At 37.5% G+C, this 23,686-nt stretch overlaps 1 protein-coding gene across 1 annotated transcript in view; it reads left to right on the plus strand.

The window, feature by feature from the left end:
* Window positions 1-23,686, plus strand: part of LOC128535742 (deleted in malignant brain tumors 1 protein-like) — a 49,667-nt gene that overhangs the window by 18,395 nt on the left and 7,586 nt on the right. Inside the window, exons 3-6 of the mRNA XM_053509786.1 lie at window positions 8,338-8,522; window positions 13,791-13,938; window positions 14,272-14,483; window positions 17,352-17,527. Of these exons, the coding sequence (XP_053365761.1) occupies window positions 8,338-8,522; window positions 13,791-13,938; window positions 14,272-14,483; window positions 17,352-17,527 (721 nt within the window). The remainder of the gene's footprint in view (window positions 1-8,337; window positions 8,523-13,790; window positions 13,939-14,271; window positions 14,484-17,351; window positions 17,528-23,686) is intronic.

A 23,686-nucleotide genomic window follows, 5' to 3' on the forward strand; every position in this document is an offset into this window, starting at 1 on the left:
TGCTTTGGGTCACATACAGTAGGCCAAGAAATAACACAGACACTGTACATGATCACATTTTTTCTGTCTGTTTTTGAAAAAAAAAACATTTTGAGAGTTCTACACTTTTGCGATGTTACTTGCATATTACGTTCTGAATTCTGTTCTATTTGACATATTTAACAACCCAAATGACATATTTAAAAGCCTCCCTATTAAACACACACCCACAAGGCATTATTATCCCTATAAGCGCATATATATTTTATAATTGTCATTTATCTAGACTGTATTGCCCTGTTCTGAGGGCACAGAAATCTTCTTATTAGATTAAAATGGTGTACAATATTTTAATACCTTACATATTGTATATTATAATTTTTAACTTCATACTGTATGTTATACACAAGAACGGGTGGGATAATTTTAAATATAACCAAGAATTACTAAGATCACTAATCAACAAAACTAAAAGTATGGGATCTCATTTTGTGGGGCTTCTTTTGGGTGGAGGCTTATTGTCAGTATAAACATATCATTTATTATTACAGACAATATTTACTTATTTAAGTATACAATAGTAATTATAAATGTTGTAAATGTGTCTATTGTTTTTAAATTATAAATATACAATATAATTTAATAGTACTAAATTGTAAAATCATACATGCTAAACTTATTATTGTTTCTTGCAGCTTATAATTCCTGCTGGAATAACTGTGGCACCCACAGCAGTGGGTGTTCATGCACCAGTTACTGTCAATATGATGGAAGCTGCTGTTCTGATTATTACGGTGAGGACAAAACAGACATTTTAAAAAATCTAGTTATTGTAAACTAAAGGTGTATTTTTTTACTTTAAACCCACGTAATTTAATATTAAATATTTTAAGATTTTTTTTGCATAAATGATAGTTCTCTTTCCCTTTCTGTTGTTCAAAGAATGTGCAGTTATAAACATATAGAATTGGCTATTATGTGCAATTAATAGTAGTTTACAAAAAAGCAGCAATATACTGTTTAACACATTATTAATGTTAACATTTTATAATTTTTCCATAGATTACTGTGGCACCAGTTCGATAACCCCAGGTAAAACAAACAAACAAACAAACAAACAAAAAACACTTTTTTTATCTTCTTCTATTCCTTAATTTTATATTTTCTTGAATTAAATTTATAATTGTCTCACTGTGTTTCAGCCATCAACACCGAAACAGTCACAGGAAGCTCATGGACAGCAGGTTTAAATACTGGCTATTATAAATGACCAATCATATTAATAATAAATACAGTGGAACCTTTGATTGTAAGCATAATTCGTTCCAGAAGTGGGCTCGTGTTTCCAAAAACTCATAAACCAGTAAAATAAACCAAGTAAATTTCCCCATAAGAAATAACAGAAACTAAAATTATTCAAAGAATAAGTACAGTGAAACCTTGGATTGCGAGTAACACGGCTTGCAAGTGTTCCCGCAAGACGAGCAAAGTTTTTAAATAAATTTTGACTTAAAAAACGAACAAGTCTTGGTTTACGAGTACCGAGTATCATGTATCACGCATGATGTGTTTTGGCGCTGAGCGCACAACTGAGCCAAAGTTTTTTTCTCTCTCTAAGCCTGCTCTTTGTGTCTGTGTGCCCGTGTGTCATTGGACACCGTGCCACACACACACACACACACAGACCCCTCCTACTTTCGCCTTCAAAGACACACACTCTTTTTCTCTGCCCTACACAAAAACACTCTGTTGCGATTCTTTTCAAAGGTAAAGTGCAGGTTAATTTGTTTTATTTTTACTTTACAACAGTGATTCCATTAGTGTGTCGCTCATTCGAGTGTTATTAGAGAGATTTCTTGTTTATTTTTCCGAAAAAGTGTTTCCGTTGTGTGCGCACGGGTGTGAAAAGAGTGGAGGAGGGGAAACTGTGTAAGATGAGAAGGGAGTGGGGCTCCTTACTCCTTACACTTTATTTTTACGGTAAAGTTCAGGTTAATTTTTTTATTTTTACTTTATATTTTGTGTTAATTATTTTAATGTATTTATTTTTTTGGCTGTGGAAAGAATAAATTGAGTTTCTATTATTTCTTATGGGAAAATTGGATTTGGTTAATGAGTGTTTCAAAATATGAGCCTGCTCCTGGAACAAATTGTGCTCATAATCCAAGGTTCCACTGTACATAAAAATAATTAATACAAAATATATATAAAAATATGAAGTAAAAATAAAACAAATTAATCTGCACTTTACCCTAAAAAAATTAAAATAAATCCAGACAGGTTAATGTTTCCGGTACTGTTTGTGCGCTGTGTAGGCGCTGTGTGTTTGTTTATATGTGTGTGCGTGTTTGTACGTTGCGCTGTGTGTGTGTGCGTGTGTGTGTGTGTGAGTGTGTGTAAAGCCTCTTCTCCTCTCCCTCTTCTCATCCTACACAGTAACCCTTTCTCTTTTATTTGAGTTTCACACACACACACACACACACACACACACACACAAACACACACATTAACAGAAACATTGTTTTATAAGTATCAAGGAACATAATAATAATAATAAGAAGAACTTTATTAATCCCAGAGGGAAATTGCTTCTTCGCATATCCCAGCGTAACTGGGGTCAGAGCGCAGGGTCAGCCATGATACGGCGATCCTGAAGCAGTTAGGGTTAAGAACCTTGCTCAAGGGCCCAACAGTGGCAACCTGGTGGAGCTGGGGATCTTCTGATCAGTAACTCAGTGCCTTAGCCCTCTGAGCTACCACTGCCCCTATTGAATAGATTACATCACTAATGACGCTCAAGTGAGCGCACACCTAACGGAATCATTGCTGTAAAGTAAAAATAAAACAAATTAACCCGCACTTTACCTTTAAAGGATCGCGACAGAGCAGTGTTTCTGTTAAGAGTGTGTGTGTGTGTGTGTGCGTGTATGCACAAGAAGGTGAGAGGAGGAGGGGTGTGTGTAAAGGTGAGATTAGCTCACTTGTGATCATGTGACGCTCGGCATCAAAACAAGAAGTGCATGCGTGATATATGTTTTTTCAAGTCAAAATTTATTAAAAAAATCTTTGCTCGTCTTGCGGAACACTCATAATCCATGTTACTCGCGATCCAAGGTTCCACTTAATTTAATCACTAAGTGCATAATTAATAACTGATTTACTACAGAGTATACATAAAAATATACACTGAAAAAAGGAACTTGGCTACCTGTTACATGTACAATGTGTTTTGTACATAATAATTTCATGTTTCCAAGATGAACATGAATAAATTATGTTGTATTTGCATGAAATTTAACAACTTAACATGTATTGGATTCAATCATGTTGAGATAAACCAAAGAGATCTTGTCACTATGAAAACCGGAAATATCAACACAAACATTGTGAGAAGAGAACAGTTTGTTAAGAAGACAAACGTTTGGCGTGCGTGTGGAAAAGGTAAGCAGGAATTAATTCCCATCTTTCTAAATAGAAATGAATTACTGTCACCTGCTGTTTAGCGATGTTTATTCACGTTATTTTGGTTTAAGCTATTTCCTGTATTTTTAATCACACTTAAAATACCGACGGTTATATGCGCGTGCTTAATCTGCGGTTCGGTTCTGGTTTCGGTCTGTTCTCATGAGTTGTGAAGCGAGAGGAAGAAAGTATAAATATTGTTCATTTGATAAATTAAGTATCATAAATTTTAATTGAATCTATCTCTGTATTTTTTCACAGGAGTTTGTGAGTGAAAGTGTCCTGTCTGCATCTGACTTCAGGAGTTTCCTGACCAACCGTCTCCAACGGTCATATTTAAAAGTCATAACGGACAGTTATAAAGTACAAAACTTTCTGTTGGTGTTTAATTGTTTTTCTATGATTAATACTTATTTGTGGTGTTTTATGTTTTGTACATCTTTTTAAATTGAGACCTCATTTGTAAGTTGCTGCTGTTGTAAAATAAAAATCTCTGTTTTATCCCGTTTGTCTTATGTTTCCTTCCTTTACAGAATTCTGTTGATCAGGGCTTGAAATTTAAATTTACTTGAGTTGGATCAACTTAATTTACAACTAAAAAATGTGTTGTACCAACGCTATTCATTTATGTTAACAGTATTAAATTATGTTGGACGCAGCTGTAGTAAATAAGTTAATTGAACCTAATAAAATTAATTTGACTGAACCTAAGAACATTAAGTTGGGCCAACAAAATTGCTTAATGTTGAAAGAAAGCCATTAAATCAGGTGGAAATTCTTTCCATAATTTAATTACGTTCATTCAACAAGTTATTTTTTTGAGTGTACGGCGATCCTGAAGCAGTTAGGGTTAAGAACCTTGCTCAAGGGCCCAACAGTGGCAACCTGGTGGAGCTGGGGATCTTCTGATCAGTAACTCAGTGCCTTAGCCCTCTGAGCTACCACTGCCCCTATTGAATAGATTACATCACTAATGACGCTCAAGTGAGCGCACACCTAACGGAATCATTGCTGTAAAGTAAAAATAAAACAAATTAACCCGCACTTTACCTTTAAAGGATCGCGACAGAGCAGTGTTTCTGTTAAGAGTGTGTGTGTGTGTGTGTGCGTGTATGCACAAGAAGGTGAGAGGAGGAGGGGTGTGTGTAAAGGTGAGATTAGCTCACTTGTGATCATGTGACGCTCGGCATCAAAACAAGAAGTGCATGCGTGATATATGTTTTTTCAAGTCAAAATTTATAAAAAAAATCTTTGCTCGTCTTGCGGAACACTCATAATCCATGTTACTCGCGATCCAAGGTTCCACTTAATTTAATCACTAAGTGCATAATTAATAACTGATTTACTACAGAGTATACATAAAAATATACACTGAAAAAAGGAACTTGGCTACCTGTTACATGTACAATGTGTTTTGTACATAATAATTTCATGTTTCCAAGATGAACATGAATAAATTATGTTGTATTTGCATGAAATTTAACAACTTAACATGTATTGGATTCAATCATGTTGAGATAAACCAAAGAGATCTTGTCACTATGAAAACCGGAAATATCAACACAAACATTGTGAGAAGAGAACAGTTTGTTAAGAAGACAAACGTTTGGCGTGCGTGTGGAAAAGGTAAGCAGGAATTAATTCCCATCTTTCTAAATAGAAATGAATTACTGTCACCTGCTGTTTAGCGATGTTTAGTCACGTTATTTTGGTTTAAGCTATTTCCTGTATTTTTAATCACACTTAAAATACCGACGGTTATATGCGCGTGCTTAATCTGCGGTTCGGTTCTGGTTTCGGTCTGTTCTCATGAGTTGTGAAGCGAGAGGAAGAAAGTATAAATATTATTCATTTGATAAATTAAGTATCATGAATTTTAATTGAATCTATCTCTGTATTTTTTCACAGCAGTTTGTGAGTGAAAAGTGTCCTGTCTGTATCTGACTTCAAGAGTTTCCTGACCAACCATATCTAATGGTCATTTTTAAAAGTTATAACGTACAATTAAAGTACAAAACGTTTCTGTTGGTGTTTAATTTTTTTCTATGATTAATACTTATTTGTGGTGTTTCATGTTTTGTACATCTTTTCAAATTGAGACCTCATTTGTAAGTTGCTGCTGGTGTAAAACAGTGTTTTTATTAAATATAAAATAAAAATCTCCTTTTTATCCTGTTTGTCTTATGCTTCCTTCCTTCACAGAATTCTGTTGACCAGAGCTTGAAATTTACATTTATTTGAGTTGTACCAACCCTATTCATTTATGTTAACTGTAGAAAATTATCTTAAACGCAGCTGTGGTAAATAAGTTAAATGAACCTAATAAAATTAATTTGACTGATTAATTTTTTTAAATTAAAATTACATTAAACATTTAAATGTTAAGCACTAAAAAATTGTTAGACTTTTCAATGATAATGGAGTATCATAGACAATTCAATTACATTACAATTGCACAACCAATTGCTATTACAGTAAATGATAAAGATTATGTTAAGTCAACATGATTCTTTCACACAAGTTTAACATGAATGAAATACTTTGGTTTAGCAGGAAAAATTTGTGTAATTTTGTAAGGGAATGCCCCTAAAGTGTGTGTGTGTGTGTGTTCACTCATAGGAGCACGAGGCTGGGTGCCAGGCTTAGAATATCCTGTGGGTGTGTGTTATGTTAGAATATCCTGTGTGTGTGTGTTATGTTAGAATATCCTGTGTGTGTGTGTGTGTTATGTATAAAGATTCTGTGTGTGTTATGTGTAAAGATTCTATGAGTGTGTGTGTTATGTTAGAAGATCCCGTGTGTGTGTTATGTATAAAGAACCTGTGAGTGTGTGTGTTAGGTCTAAAGAACCTGAGTGTGTTATGTGTAAAGAACCTGTGTGAGTATGCGCTAAGTTTAAAGAGCCTGTGTGTATGTTAAGCTTCAGTAGCCGGTGTTTTGTTTATTTAGTTTTGGGGAAGTATTGTTTGTTTTGTTTTCAATAGAAGACTCTTGTTATCTGTTAAAAACCCTCTGCACCTATGCCTGCCCTTTTTAGCCTACTTAAAATTGTTTAAGCAAGCTAAGTATTAGAAGTAATGTATCGTAGGGCCTCTGAGTGGCGCAATGGTAAAGTGCTCGCCCTATCATCCTGGTGAGCCGGAGGCACTGAGAGAGCTGATTGGCTGAGCTCTCTCAGGGGGGAGGGATGAGAGGTACTCGCGCTCCCACATTAATTACGGCTCAGCCAATCAGGGGCGTCTATGAGCTCGCGCACGCGAAAGGAGCGGCTAGCGCTTTCCTTCGAGTGTGTTACTCCGCCCCTAATGGTGCGTGAGCAAGCAGTTCGAAAAGATGCGGTCAGCTGGCATCACGTGGTTCGAAGGAACCACGTGATAGTCTTCGGCTCTCCTGGCTAAATGGTAGTAGTAGCCTTAATGTGGGAGCCCCCTAGTGACGGGGAGGAATTGGCCACGACTAAATTAGGGAGAAAATCCGGGGGAAAAAAAAAAAAAGAAGTAATGTATTGTCTAGTCCTGATAGTGTTTTAACTGTGATGTTTTTCCTGTGAAGTTCCATGTGGTGGATATCTGACTGAGAGACGGGGGGAATTTTTCAGCCCAAATTATCCCAATTATTATCCCTATCATGCACGCTGCACATGGACCTTGCTGGCTGGAGAACGACAGGTCATTTCACTAAACTTCACATTTGTTGAGTAAGAAATCACATTCTTGTTTTTGACCTATTGATAAATATTACCTTTTATTTACACTTATTGATAAATAACAATAAAGTAAAAACAAAACAAATTAACCTGCACTTTACCTTTTAAAAAAAAATAATAAATAAATCCCGACAGATAAGTGTTTCTGTTAGTGTTTGTGCACACAGGCGCTGTGTATGTGTGTGTGTGTGTGTGTTTGCGCGCACAGGGGCTGTGTGTGTGTGAAGCTAAAGTAAGGAAAGGAGGAATCAGACCCACCCCTTTTCCTCTTCTCATCTTACACAGCAACCCTTCCTCTCTTATTTAAGTTTCACACACACACACACACACACACACACACACACACACACACACACACACACACACACACACATTAATGGAAACACTGTTTTATTGGGAAAATTAACAAGGAACATCACTAATGATGCTTGAGTGAGGGCACGGAATCACTGCTGTAAAGTAAAAATAAAACAATTTAACCTGCACTTCACCTTTGAAAAGAATCGCAACAGACTAGTGTTTCCGTTAAGACTGTGTGTGTTTGTATGTGAGAGAAAGAGAGAGAAGGTTGGGCACAGTGCCTAATGACACACACACTGAATCTGTGCAGGCTGATACAAAAAGAGAGAGAGAGAAAATGGATCCTTAACCTCACTAATAAGACTTGCTTTTGCTTTACGCATTATTTTTATTTTATTATATGTGTTATAATAAACAGTACACATGCGCATGAAAGAACGACTTTTACACTCCCACATACAAGCAAATTAAAAGATGCTTTATGCACACACACGTCGTCACAACGTTATAGTAGACAGTACACACATGTTGATTATACCAGTAAGAGACGGGCACTAAGACCCAGCAGGGGGGACGATTACCCACAATTCCGCAGCACAAGAGAGAGAAAAACCGTGATGATGTGATGCTTGGCATCAAAACAAGAAGCGCATGCGTGATACATGATACTCAGTATTCGTAGTCCAAGACTTGCTCTTTTTTCAAGTCAAAATTTATTTGAAATATTTGCTTGTCTTGCGTAACACTTACAAACCGTGTTCCTCACAATCCGAGGTTTAACTGTATAAATATATATATATATATATATATATATATATATATATATATATATAAAGCTAGGTTCATTACACTGTGCTGAGCTGTTTTTATTTCCTTTCTCTTTTCCTCAGTTTGCAGTCATGCTGTGACTTTATCCACGTGTATGATGGTCCAACTACTCAGTCTCCATTTTTGGGTTCTGTGACTGGAAATCATAGAACTTCCTTCAGATCATCCAGCAAATACATGACCGTCAATTTCGCCAGTGATGGCCACGTGAATCAAAAAGGGTTTCAGGCTAAATGGGCTTTCAAACGTATGTACTTGTTCATCTATATATAGTCAAAAGTATTTACTCACCTGCCTTCACATGCATATAAACTTAAGTAACATCCTATTCTTAATCAATAGAGTTTAACATTGTAACGGGTTTTACATGTGGGTGGCACCCCAGACACACAGACACAAGGCAAGGTCTTAGGAAAAAGAGGAACTTTGTTTAGAAAAATGGGTTAAAGAAGAGAGGAAGGAAAAAATTTAAGGAAAATTAACAAATGTATATGCTTGTGCAGCTTGGGAAGCCGTGCCAAGCTGGCATGAGGGCATAAGGCTGGTGAGCGTTGGCTGCAGGCAGAGTGGCAGGGTGCATGGGCAGACATTGTCCAAAATGTCTTGGTATGCTGAAGCATTAAGAGATCCTTTCACTCCAGAAAAAACCTGACCTGACCTCAACACGATAGAACATCTTTGCGATAAATTAAAGCAGAGACTGCAAGCCAGGCCTTCTCGTCCAATATCAGTGTCTGACCTCAAATGTGATTTTGAAAAAATGTTTAAAAAAAAAATCCATAAACACTCTCCTAAGCCTTGTGGAAAGCCTTCCCAGAGAAGTTGAAGCTGTTATAAGGCAGAGATTATATAAAATCGTATGGATTCTGAATTGCATGTTTCTCAGGTTCATATGCATGTAAGGGCATGTGAGCAAGTACTTTTGCCAATATACAGTGGTTTGAAAAACTATTTGCCCCCTAGCTGATTTCTTATTCTTTTGCATGTTTGTCACACTTAAATGTTTCTGCTCATTAAAAACCGTTAACTATTAGTCAAAGATAACATAATTGAACACAAAATGCAGTTTTTAAATGATGTTTTTTATTATTTAGGGAGAAAAAAAATCCAAACCTATATGGCCCTGTGTGAAAAATTGATTGCCCCCCTTGTTAAAAAATAACTTAACTGTGGTTTATCACACCTGAGTTCAATTTCTGTAGTCACCCCCAGGCCTGATTACTGCCACACCTGTTTCAATCAAGAAATCACTTAAATAGGAGCTACCTGACACAGAGAAGTAGACCAAAAGCACCTCAAAAGCTAGACATCATGCCAAGATCCAAAGAAATTCAGGAACAAATGAGAACAAAAGTAATTGAGATCTATCAGTCTGGTAAAGGTTATAAAGCCATTTCTAAAGCTTTGGGACTCCAGCGAACCACAGTGAGAGCCATTATCCACAAATGGCAAAAACATGGAACAGTGGTGAACCTTCCCAGGAGTGGCCGGCCGACCAAAATTACCCCAAGAGCGCAGAGACAACTCATCTGAGAGGCCACAAAAGACCCCAGGACAACATCTAAAGAACTGCAGGCCTCACTTGCCTCAATTAAGGTCAGTGTTCACGACTCCACCATAAGAAAGAGACTGGGCAAAAACGGCCTGCATGGCAGATTTCCAAGGCGCAAACCACTTTTAAGCAAAAAGAACATTAAGGCTCGTCTTAATTTTGCTAAAAAAACATCTCAATGATTGCCAAGACTTTTGGGAAAATACCTTGTGGACCGACGAGACAAAAGTTGAACTTTTTGGAAGGTGCGTGTCTCGTTACATCTGGCGTAAAAGTAACACAGCATTTCAGAAAAAGAACATCATAACAAAAGTAAAATTTGGTGGTGGTGGTAGTGTGATGGTCTGGGGTTGTTTTGCTGCTTCAGGACCTGGAAGGCTTGCTGTGATAGATGGAACCATGAATTCTACTGTCTACCAAAAAATCCTGAAGGAGAATGTCCGGCCATCTGTTCGTCAACTCAAGCTGAAGCGATCTTGGGTGCTGCAGCAGGACAATGACCCAAAACACACTAGCAAATCCACCTCTGAATGGCTGAAGAAAAACAAAATGAAAACTTTGAAGTGGCCTAGTCAAAGTCCTGACCTGAATCCTATTGAAATGTTGTGGCATGACCTTAAAAAGGCAGTTTATGCTAGAAAACCCTCAAATAAAGCTGAATTACAATAATTCTGCAAAAATGAGTGGGCCACAATTCCTCCAGAGCGCTGTAAAAGACTCGATGCAAGTTATCGCAAACGCTTGATTGCAGCTATTGCTGCTAAGGGTGGCCCAACCAGTTATTAGGTTCAGGGGGCAATTACTTTTTCACACAGGGCCATGTAAGTTTGGATTTTTTTTCTCCCTAAATAATAAAAACCATCATTTAAAAACTGCATTTTGTGTTTACTTGTGTTATCTTTGACTAATAGTTGAATAGTTAAAAGACTTGAATGTGTTTGATGATCAGAAACATTTTGTGTGACAAACATGCAAAAGAATAAGAAATCAGGAAGGTGGCAAATAGTTTTTCACACCACTGTAGTTTGTCTCATAGTTGAGGTATACCTATAATGAAAATTACAATTATACATTATTATAATAAAATATGAATGCAACACTTTTATTTCTGCTCACATGAGGAGTGGACCAACATTCCACTAAACACTCTGTTCAGAAAACCAATCAGGATCTGGTGTGGCCACAATTTGCCTCACGCAGTGCAACACATCCGTCACATAGAGTTGATCAGGTTGTTGATTGTGGGCAGTGGAATGTTGGTCCACTCCTCATGTGAGCAAAAATAAAAGTTGTATTGTACTGTTCTTCAGCATTCAGAAAACAACCGACCTCCTGCTACAGACAAATATTTAAAACTCATCAGTCCAGTGCAGCTGCCATTTTTCATCTTTTCCTGTTCCTATGTTTACTGTATATGCATAGTTGAGTTGTTCCACGTCAGAGGTATGGCTCTAGGGATACAATTCTTCCATAAAAAAACAATTATGGCCAGACTTAGATAGTAGATGCATGTACATGGGTTGAACTAGTTTCTCACCATTCTTTTCTCATAGGGATCATCTGCTGTAAAAGAGAAGTAAGCATGTGTCTTTCACTTGCTTCATTAAATTTTCCTGGATGACCACTGCATCTACAGTCCTCAACATTGCCCATTACTTTAGTTCTTCTCTTTGTGCTAACCTGAGTGGCGCTTCTTGAACCCTTAGTCTGCGTTCAAATCAGTGCCTGGGAAAGCCCTTGCTGATGCAGTATAACCTTATTTCTTGTTGCATGTATGACCTGTGACATGAAACATGACCTGTTTCATGTCTTACAAAACCTCACCCTAGTAACAGAGTTTGGCTGTACCTTATCCAATTGTAAGCCTCTTAAAAAGCTGTAGTTGTATAAGGTAATGACTGTGTTTTAACATACAGGTATGTATGAAATTGGTGATCATTAGCACCTGCTTATTTTAATTGGTTAATCACACACTTGACTCTAATCCTACAAAATAACTGATTTTGTGCAAGTGTAAATACAGATGCTGGTTTAAAGCAAAAGGGTAGTCATACAAATATTTATTTGCATTTGACTTTTATTCTGTTCTCTCACTTTGCATTTTGTAAAAAAAAAAATATATATACAACCTTTGCACAGTTCTGTGTACACATTGTATCTCCCCTCTGAATATTAGACTTCAAAGTGCCTAAAGAAAAATTTTTTAAATTGGTTGTTTATATACCAACCTCAGCAGCAACCTTACCTGTATACTAATCACCAACCTAATCATCTGTCATCATCTGCGCATGTGTCTCACTGGTTCATGTCTTAAGTTAGATGTTTTTTAATACTTCAGTAATTCATGGGTCACTGTGTGGCTTAACAAACAAAAAATATTCCTCTGAAACTGGTCAGGTACAGGGGCTGGACTGAAAATGAGAGACAAAAACTTGTCAGTGCACCACAGCATGCCGCGCATGGGGCATAGCAGAGCCCAAGGCCGCCGACCTAGCATCAAAACTCCCCAGATCCCAATCCAGTCGAGCATCCATGGGATGCGCTGGACAAATAGGTCTGATCCACTGAGGCCCCACCCCACGACCCACAGCTTACAAAGGATCCGCTGGCAACATCCTGGTCACACGCCGATGGGTCAGAGCAGCCCCATTGGTGCAAGGGGAGCCCAAAACCTAGGTGGTTAAAATGTTAATAGATTTAATGTTATGGCTGATCAGATAATCACTGTCTAATCCTCTGTGAAGGTGAAATATTGTTATGTAGCATGTTTTACATTTTTTATTAGTTACAAATAAACAAATAATGTATTTTGGTTTTTGGTCGTAGATCAGAGCATTTACCTGGCAGGTAAAAAGAGAGAAATATATTGTTATTTTATGTTCTTGGTGGCTCAAGCAGTTAAGGCTTTGGGCTGCTGATCAGAATGTTGGGCTTTTAAGCCCCACCACCAGTTTGCTACTATTGGGGATTCAAATTACTCCCAAGTAAATTAATAACAGTATATAAAACTAAATTGTGGTAATATTTTATTTGTGATGCTTTCTAAACTTACTTTGGTATCTGCCCACGGGGCCGGGGCGATTCCAGGATTTTGTAAATGTTATAAACTTGACAGCTGCAATGTTATTGTGCAGTGACCAAATAGTTACATTTATAGACTTACATTTATTTAATAGCTTTGGTGTTAATTAACATTCTTGAATGGCACATTTTAGTATTTACCATGGCACGTTATCATAGCATTTTTTGTGAAAATATTTTTGGACCTTTAGTCGTAAAACCAACTGATAAAGTATTATCAGTGCCCATAATATAGTAGTAGTATTTATCTATATATTATTTATGTGGTGGTGAGCACTGCTGCCGAATCATCTCTATTCTACAGTCTGCTGATCAGTCATAATCAGTCACAGATAAGTAATCAGTACAAATACAAACATGCTATTAGGGCGATATTACAGCATTTAAAATTGACTGTATATGTATCATAAACAGTGTGATGTGTTGTGGTTGAGTCAAGGTCTACATATCTCCTTTGTTTCAAAAATCGTTGAACTGTATTTCCCTTCGCAAATCAAGCTGTGATTGACAGCACTCTAAGACAAGGAATGATTGATGGCGCTCTAAGCCAATGAGTCAGTAATGGTGCTCTGGTCCAATGAGGTTTGGCATTGTCAGGTTGACGGTACATCTAGTCAAATGGCGTGTGAGTGGGGGTAATGGGAGTTTGTCTTTGCCACCTGAGGTGGCACAAAGATCATACACCAAATAAGTTTTGTTTGTAATCAGATTTTAGCTCTATAATATTTGATAAAGTATACTCATATCTTCATCAAAACTGGGAAAGGTGAATTTCCCCTAAACATAGATGAGTTAATGAATTATTATTGATAGTCATGATTAATATGGTACCTAACATGAACATTATATATTTTTAAGCACTGTGTTTGTGTGTGTGTCCAGATTCTGCAGCTTGTGGGGGGATCCTTCACGGGTCAGGCTTCTTCTCTAGCCCTTATTACCCCAATTATTACCATGGCAATACGTACTGTGTGTGGCAGCTCTTGGCTCCAGCTGGTCAGACCATCTTCCTCTCGTTCCAGGACTTAGAGTCAGTTCATTTCCAAAAATTTTATTTCACTATTTTTACTTATTCAAAAAAGAAAACCATTAATTTATTATTTATTTATTTATAATAAATTTAGTAATACATTTTTTTTAAAGATATTTGCTTTGCTAAGGAAGTAGAAAAGAAAAAAACATTAGAACTTCTTCATCAATAGTAGTAATTACAATTGAAGCATGGCAGCAAGTACTATGGCCTCAAAGTTTCCATGTTCTCCCAGTGCTTGGAGTCTTTCTTCCAAGTAAATATGTATATTAGTAATATTTATGTGTGTAAATCTATATCTATGTGTGTGTTTATCCATATGTGTGTGTGTAGCCTGGATTCCTGCTGCAGCTGTGATTATGTGAAAGTGCATGATGGTCGTTCCACCTCCTCACGCTTAATAGGACAGCTCTGTCACTCTAACAGGAGTCATATGAACTTCCAATCATCCTCGTCCTACATGACGGTGCTGTTTAAGAGCGACTACTATGGGGCTGGGCGTGGCTTTAAAGCCTACTTCAGTGCCTCCCTCGACGAAATCACAGGTAAGACAGTCCACTATAAATCTGCTGTGTTATAGTCCTATATATATACTCAGTCTGGCTGACAGCACCTGCATGCATACAGTGGCCGCAGAATACTATGAGGCGCCGTATAGGGCTTAAATCAAACTTTACTCACGCACACACATATGAAACACTTGCATACACATATATGAAACACTCACACATACATATATACTACTAACTGCTCAAACAACTACATATGAAACACTTGCATACACATATATGAAACACTCACACATACATATATACTACTAACTGCTCAAACAACTACATATGAAATGCGCGCGCACATACATACATACTTTCCGCGCACACACATACATACTTTCCGCGCACATACATACATACTTTCCGCGCACACACATACATACTTTCCGCGCATATACATACATACTTTCCGCGCACATACATACATACTTTCCGCGCACATACATACATACTTTCCGCGCATATACATACATACTTTCCGCGCACATACATACATACTTTCCGCGCATATACATACACACTTTCCGCGCACACGCACGCACGCACACACACTTTCTGTGCACGCGCACAAAGCCAACTGTAGCGGTGTAGGGAACGAGTGATCAACGGATCTTTAGTTTAGCGGAAAAGGGAATGGATAATTTCCTTTAAGTCATTACATATCGCTGGAGTGTGAAAAAATTTTACTCGAAAAAGAATTTATATTTTTATTATAATTATTATCGAGGCGAGGACATCATATAAATAGGACACAATAATTTACATTTTGATTTAATAAAGAAACCATTCGTATTATATAGGCTAGTAATCTGTAAAAATAAATAAATAAATAATACGTTTTATATTTTTTATGGTATCAGTTTTTGTTTCAATAAATAATCTATATTTAATGTCCGTAGCGTGAAATTTCCACAGCAGCAGGTATCCGAGGTGCTTGTGTTACCATGGTAACGCAAGGAGGAAGTGACGTTGCATGGTGTTCTGAATGGTGGAATTTTGTAGAGTGAAGTTCCCTTTTCAGACATTTCCTGCGCAGGGTGTAGGGTGTAGGGAGTAGTCATTTCAATGTATATGAACTTCATTCTCCCTGATTAGTAGTAGCGTTTCTTAAATAGACCGTTAATGGACAGTTTAGAAGACAACGAGTGATTTATTTATCACCACAAAAGTGGGTGATATGGGGGGGTCGGAACAGTGTTTGTCCCGTGGGATTCCGATGAGTTGTTGTTCATATTAGCGAAGGCGAGGAAACACATTTCACAAAACAGTATTTCTTTCTGTCGTAGGATCCGACATATTAGCCACAGATTCCGTGCTTTAATTTTCTTTTTGCAAATCATCACCTGCGTTTTCTGCCGCTGAAATATTCAGACATTATGTGGATAGTTCTGAATATGCCATGTGATTGAGCAGTGATGATACAAACCAGTACTACCATTCAGGGAGAATGAAGCGACAAGTCCGTCTACACTGAAATGCCTTCCTTTTACACTGAAATGCCTTCCTTTTACACTGAAATGCCTTCCGGTTACACTGAAATGCCTTCCTTTTACACTGAAATGCCTTCCGGTTACACTGAAATGCCTTCCGGTTACACTGAGAATCTCATAGGTGAATGTGCGAGAAGAGTTTGTATGTGTGTGCGCGGAAAGTATGTATGTGTGTGCGCGGAAAGTATGTATGTGTGTGCGCGGAAAGTATGTATGTATGTGCGCGGAAAGTATGTATGTATGTGCGCGGAAAGTATGTATGTGTGTGCGCGGAAAGTATGTATGTGTGTGCGCGGAAAGTATGTATGTATGTGCGCGGAAAGTATGTATGTGTGTGCGCGGAAAGTATGTATGTATGTGCGCGCGCATTTCATATGTAGTTGTTTGAGCAGTTAGTAGTATATATATGTATGTGTGAGTGTTTCATATATGTGTATGCAAGTGTTTCATATGTAGTTGTTTGAGCAGTTAGTAGTATATATGTATGTGTGAGTGTTTCATATATGTGTATGCAAGTGTTTCATATGTGTGTGCGTGAGTAAAGTTTGATTTAAGCCCTATACGGCGCCTCATAGAATACTGTATGTATTAAACTGAATTTTCACATGCACAAAGACTATCCCCAAGTTAAGGTCTTATTTTAGAAAACAACCTTATCCAGCTCTTGAGGAAAAGCAACAGAAAAGTATTCATATTAAAAATGAGCAAAATTTGTCTGTGTTCTTGAGATGAAAAGGGCATACTCTATTTCAGGCCTATGTCTTCCTCAGCTGCTACATATCATATTAATACCAACTTACTTTATACTTTGTTTAAAATCTAACGCTTGCTCTGTGCTTACCAGGGCTGCCTGAATACACAAATCCTGACTAGGCACTGCTGAAACCCACCCTCCCAAGTAGAAAACAATACTGACTCTAAAATTAGACTTATTTTTATTAAACACCCAATACATATTTTCCAGCCCTATATGATAAAATATATGCAAAGGTTTTTCATTCCAAAATGAGGCCCAAATATTAAGGCACACAGGGTCAATAAAACAACTATGTTATGGTGGTTACACTTTGCAATTAATCTGCAGTTGAACCATGGAGACTGATTTTAAATTATACATTTAACTATTTACTGTTGAATGTATGAATTTAAAAAATAAAATAGTCTGCTGTATATTATTATTATTATTATTATTAATATTATTATAAATAGCTTGGGGATTCCACAATAAAACTATAAAATACAAACATGGCCTAGGCCAATGGGACTTAACATTGCTATGTAATGAACACTATAAGGGGGTGCTAATAAAGTACACTGAACCCCACAGCCAAGCATGGATGTTCAGAGTTTTATGCTGAATGCCTTGCAGGCCATGTGGATTGCTTCTCAAACAGGATGAACATTGCCATCCGCAATTCATACCTGAACACGCTTTACATCGACTGGGAAGAACTTTATCTAGATGACCGTAGCTGCAAAGCTTCAAAAGACAACAACTATGTAACCTTCAACTTTTCATTGAATAGCTGCAGCACCAAAAGGAAGGTAAGGCTACATTTAATGCAATATCACCAAACATGCAGTGATCACGTGAAAGCAATTACCCACAATGCACTACATGGATAGTCAGATGCCCACAAACCTTTGGCCAAATTGTTTACCATCCGTTTAAAATTCCTGCTGGACAAGTTAGTACAAAATGATAAAAAAACAATTAAAGGATTGTTCATTTTATAAGATTTACATCTTTAGTGTTTATTATACAACACTTAGTGTGAGCTACAAAGCTAACTAGCTTCTAACACATGGGTCTCAAACTCAAGTTGTTTGGGGGCCACTGCTGTGATTGACATCACATATGAGGACCTTTTTAACATTCAAGCACAACAGGAAAGCACAATATTTCTGTCAATTTTCTATACTTATTTAGACATTAGCTCTCATTTAATTTAAATTACATTACTAACATTTTTTATTATACTATCAAACAAAAAATGTAAACAGTGTCTCTACATTGTCTTATATTTTAGTTGTTACCAGTTTGCAAATCCTTAAACTTACTTTATTTTAACTTTAATAACTAAGAATCAACAATCTTAAGAACTAACAATATCGCAGGAATTCAAAATGCAACGAAAACATTTGCACAATATTCTATTTCTTGCCAGACACCTGGCAGCGCTTCTGCTCACACAACTGAGCCACGTTTGCCCTAATGGAGGTCACAGTTGAAACCCTGAGTACAGCTTGAAGATGAGCATCACTAAGCCTACACCTGTACTTGCATTTATTGAAGTTTATAGTTGAGAAAAGTTTCTCACACAGATACGTGCCTCCAAAAAGGCACATTACCCGACTGAACACTTTGGACAGCTCTGGGAAGCATGGAGGTAATTCTCTCAGAAACTGTTCAGTCTTGTCTACTTCTCCTTGTGCCCTTTTTGAATTTAGTTTTTAGCTCACTCTTGCACTGCAACTCAATCAGTTCCATTTGCAAAACACTTGGAACACTGTCCACATCAGCTGAGAAGGGGTCTGCAAACAGCTGGAAAGTGTCACGGTGTGCCTTAAGGTCAGAAAAACGCTGATCAAATTCCTGCAGTAGGTTTCCAATAGCAGAGGCATATTCATCACCACTGAATACTGTGCCATTGTCCACAAGAGATCTGCATGTTGTGAAATGACTGAGGTTTTTTGCAGAAAGCTTAGTTTTCCATAATCTTAATTTTGTGGTGAAGGCTCTTACACTTTCATATGCTGCTGTGATGAGCTGACCAGGCCCCTGGAGCTTCAGGTTAAAGATGTTCAACTCCTATGTTATGTCCACTAGAAATGCAAGGTCCATGACCCATTTAGGATCATCAAATTCAGAAACATCCATTCTGCCATCTTCCATGAATCAAATTTTTTCCATGAAAAAACCTTCTTCAAGACATTTCCCCTGCTGAGCCAGCGCACTTCAGTAAAATACATCACCATATGTTGCCTCATTTTCTTCTAAAAAGGCGCGAAACTGGCGGTGCTTTAACTCCTTGACCTGATGTAATTGATACATTTCAGGACAACAGACATGACATGTTCATTTTTCAAGCATTTACAGCACAGTGCCTGTTGGTGTATAATGCAGTGCAGAACAACTGCTGGATCTGCATTTTCCTCTTCCAACTTTCTTTGTACCAGTGCTACCAGTCCGTTTTTTTTGTCTGTCATAGACGGGGCGCATCAGTGGTAATGCCTACCAGTCTGTTCCACGGCGAACCAGCGCGCTTAATCGCGTCGCAAAGCTGATGAAATATATCTTTGGCTGATGCGCGGCCGTGCATTGGACACAAACTCAGCAACTTTTCCGTTATTTCAAATTGGTCATTAATACCCCTGATGAAAATAGCTAGCTGAGCACTGTCGGTTTTGTCTGTGCTTTCGTCAAGCGCCACAGAGTATGTAGTAAAAACTCGAGCTTTGTCGCGTAACTGATCATAAATGTCATTGGCGTTTGCCGATAGAGAGGGATGGTTGAACAAGCTTTTTTTCTGGACATAGAATATCAGCGACTTTCAACATGCAATCCTTCATAAATTGCCCTTCAGTGAATGGCTTTCCTGCCATTCCTAAATGGCCCGCAGACCGGCAGTTTGAGACCCCTGTTCTAACACAAACCCAGTCGCAGTTAGTTAGTTTTACCAGGTGTGGCAGTGCAGAATAACTGGTTAAATAAAGAAACAAATCATAACCTGTTCTTAATAAATGTTCTTTGTGGAAATTGTGTAAAAAAGCAATATCAGAGTTGAGGTTGTGCTGTTGAACTAAATATCTTGTTATATCTTCAGTACTCGGGCTGTGCCCTCTTGTCTACAACTGCATCACGGCCATGCTGGTACTTCCAACAACATGGCCTTGAGTGTGATATTGCTTTACTTAACAACAGCCTGTGAATCAGCTGTTCCGACAGTCAGAGATGTTTATCCCACCACCTTGGTGACAGGACAGTCTAAGAAATGATAGATGGTGGGTTCCAATCGCATAATGCTAAAATGTTTGAGAAAGTATGAAACAGGGAGGGCTGTGATGAGTGCTTTAGGGAGTCATGCAATGGTGGGTTTATAGCCACATGTATTTTTAATTTGATGCAAGCTACTTAACAAAGCCAGTAAAGAAAGTCTAGCCACTGGGTGATGTGGAAGCTCCGCTAGGGGAAAAAAAAGAATTGTGCATCTGCATTCTGGATTTGTTCTAAAGGTTGAATGTTAATTTAGAGGCAGAGTTGGCAAAGCTAGTTGCAAAAATAGAAGTATTTTATGTGAAAAGTGACTTAAAATCACCCCAAAACAATTATTACTTTTGGTGAAACATTTTTACACTTAAAATTTCGAATAAATATAAAAAATCAAAAATATAAATATAAAAAATTCTAAAATCATTTCAACATACTTTGAGTTGAAGAAACGTCAAAAAGTAAATTAAAAAAGGAAAGTAAAAAAAAACTTGACCGGCTAAATAACTACATTTATTACAATAGTGTAATAAAAATCACAAGTTGTGTGTTTTTTTTGTGTGTGTTTGTGTATGTGTGTGAAGCTAAACTAAAAGCAGAGGAGAAATTAGGCCCCTCCTCTCTCTCTTCTCATCTTACACAGTAGCCATTCCTCTCTTATTTGAGTTTTTCACACACACACACACACACACACACACACACACACATTAACGGAAGACTGTTTTATCTGAAAAATTAACAAGGAACATTGTTAATAACACTCGTGTAAGCACATACTAAAGGAATCACTGCTGGAAAGTAAAAATAAAACAAACTAACCTGCACTTTACCTTTGAAATATATTGCGACAGAGCAGTGTTTCCATTAGAGAGAGAGAGAGTGTGTGCAAGCAAGGGGAGTAGGGGTGTGCGTGAAGGCGAGCGGAGGTGTGTGTGTGTGTTTGTGTGTGTGTGTGTGTGTTTGTGTGTGTGTGAAGTGAATGAGACTTTCTTTAGCTTTACACGCGCGCACACACATGTGTTATAATAAACAGTACATGCGCGCTGTACACACATGCATACAAACACAAAATAAAAGATGTTTTACGCACGCACACAGAATCAGAGTGTTAAACAGTACACGAATGCATGGATGTTGATTATACCAGTGAGAGACGTGCACTAAGCATACATAGTGCCTTTTTTATTAGAATCTAATGAGTCACACATTTTACACACTTCAGTTTCCTGCACACTGTGAAATCTATACAAATGTATGCACAGGCTTCCCCAGGTCTTTTTTGTAAAATTCTATATTATTTAACTAATATTTATTATCAATTTTCAGTAACTTGGTTAAACATGTGGACAATTTGAACTTTAATGTCCTTGTATATTTCCTTGTATTTACATCACCGCTCAAAAGTTTGGAATCACTAAGAATTTTTATTATTTTTCAAAGATTTATATAGCAAAAGAACAAGACATGGTGACATTGTCAGCATTGGAAGTCATAATTTGACATTCTAGTTGTCAATTTTTCTAGATAATTTAATGAGATTTCACTCCATGCTTCCTGTAGCATCTCCAACAAGATGGATTGGGTTTGTCAGGACTTGCATACTGAGGGAGCGAACGCAGATGCAGGGTGAATTATAATGAATTTATTGAAGTTTATAAGTCAACCAAAATTAGAAAAAAATTGAAGAAAAAAAACCACACGCTGGTAACTTCGCCAGGTTGGGTCTGAAGGCGGGCTACCATAAACAAAACGTAAACAAACTTGTCTTCAACCTTGAGATGAATTCAGAGATGCTATTCTTTCAGCTTCTACTGTGACCTAGGAGAAGGTCTTCCATACAAAGAGCCCACGCCTGCAGACACCGCTCAGTCCTGGGAGGGAGATAAACATGAACACGCACAGGGTCAGCGACACAAACATGAAGGTGTGCAACAGTGAACAGACAGAGTGGTACTGGTTCGACTGGGATAAATAGTGAGACACACGAGGTGGACACAGGTGAACTCAATTTGGTGTTAGAAGAAATGAATAGGGAACAATTACACACGTAGTCACACTAGGGGGAGACAAAGCGAAGGCTCAGTAATCGGGTGAGCTAGGGAGGTGGCTCAGATGTGACAGGCTTGATGGAGTCTTTCTCCATACCATACAGTCAATCTGCTCCCACAACAGCTCAATAGGTTTCAGATCCTGAGACTGTGATGGCAGAATTCCAGCTAACTTTAATTTTTTGTGAAATGTGTAACATTGTTTGTGAATTGCATGAAAATGTGTTTTCTTTGCAAAACAAAGAAATTTGCAAGTGATCCCAAACTTTTGAGTAGTAAATGGAATACAAATAGAATCTTTAATCAACCTTTATTGAATATTCATTTGCATGCTGCTGGGCTATAAATGAATGTGTAAGGACTCTGGTTCCTTACCTCGGTCTTTTGCAGATATGTGCTTAAACAACCTATTTCTTCCTTATATTGGCACTTTACATTACTGGTTTTTTTCAGAACATGTGTGACAAACTGATTTTAAACTTACATATACATACAAATATTGATCTGTCCATTCATCTTTAAAGGTTCTGTTTTCATACGTTACTTTTGTAAGCCATGCTGTTTCACGTTTTGTTTCTATTTCTACATGAAACATTTCAATGTAAAAATTGACTGATTTAATCACCAAAGGCATGTTGTTCTTGCAGGACAAAGCACAACCTCATATTGCCCACATCCTTACTTGCACATTACAGGAACCTGGGTGGGAGTTATTGTCACATCCCCTATACTGTTGTGATCTCTCTCCAAGCATGCTTGGACCATTAAAGAAGTTCAGTGTTTCAGACATAAAGCAGGCAGTCCGATCATGGCTCCGGTGTACTATTCAATTCAATTCAATTTTATTTATATGGCGCTTTTAACAATGGTCATTGTCTCAAAGCAGCTTCACAAAAATGAAAGAAATGTGTATATATATATATATATATATATATATATATATATATATATATATATATATATATAATAATAAATTGTGTATGTGTGAGAAAAATGTGTCTAGATAATAATGAGATGAATGAATGAAATGTCTCTAATGAGCAAGCCAAGGGTGATGGCGACAGTGGCAAGGAAAAACTCCCTGAGATGGCAATAGGAAGAAACTTTGAGAGGAACCAGACTCAACAGGGAACCCATCCTCATTTGGGTGATAACATTTAGAGGTGATATAACATCATGTGTGTTATGCAGCTAAGAGTACAATATAACAGAAATTCTTTGAATTAACATGAATTCCAGTTCAACATAGGGATGAGTCAGTAGGTGCAGAGGGCAGATGGGGTCTGGATCACTGGGAGCACAGGAGCAGGATGTGTAGCTACAACCATCATAAAGCAGACTTGAATTTCCTACAGTCTACCTGAGCCTCCAATAACGAACTGGGCTCCATATTAACTAAAGACATTAACTGTTATATTTAACTTCCAGCTGCCTAACACACAGTATGACTGCTGATCAATCAGATCGACAGTATGACTGCAGATCAATTTGAAAATTACAATACAAATTTTGAATTTTAATTGAACGTAGGCATTTCTTATTTGCAATGAATTTAAGCAAAGTACACATTAGCCCTGAGGTTTTTTCATGTTTGATGATGAAACATTTACACAAACGTAAGACAATTTATTATTTTATTTATTAAAATTTTCTATGAAAATAAAT

This window comes from Clarias gariepinus, chromosome 13 (genome assembly GCF_024256425.1).
Source record: "Clarias gariepinus isolate MV-2021 ecotype Netherlands chromosome 13, CGAR_prim_01v2, whole genome shotgun sequence".
Taxonomy (NCBI): Eukaryota; Metazoa; Chordata; class Actinopteri; order Siluriformes; family Clariidae; genus Clarias; species Clarias gariepinus.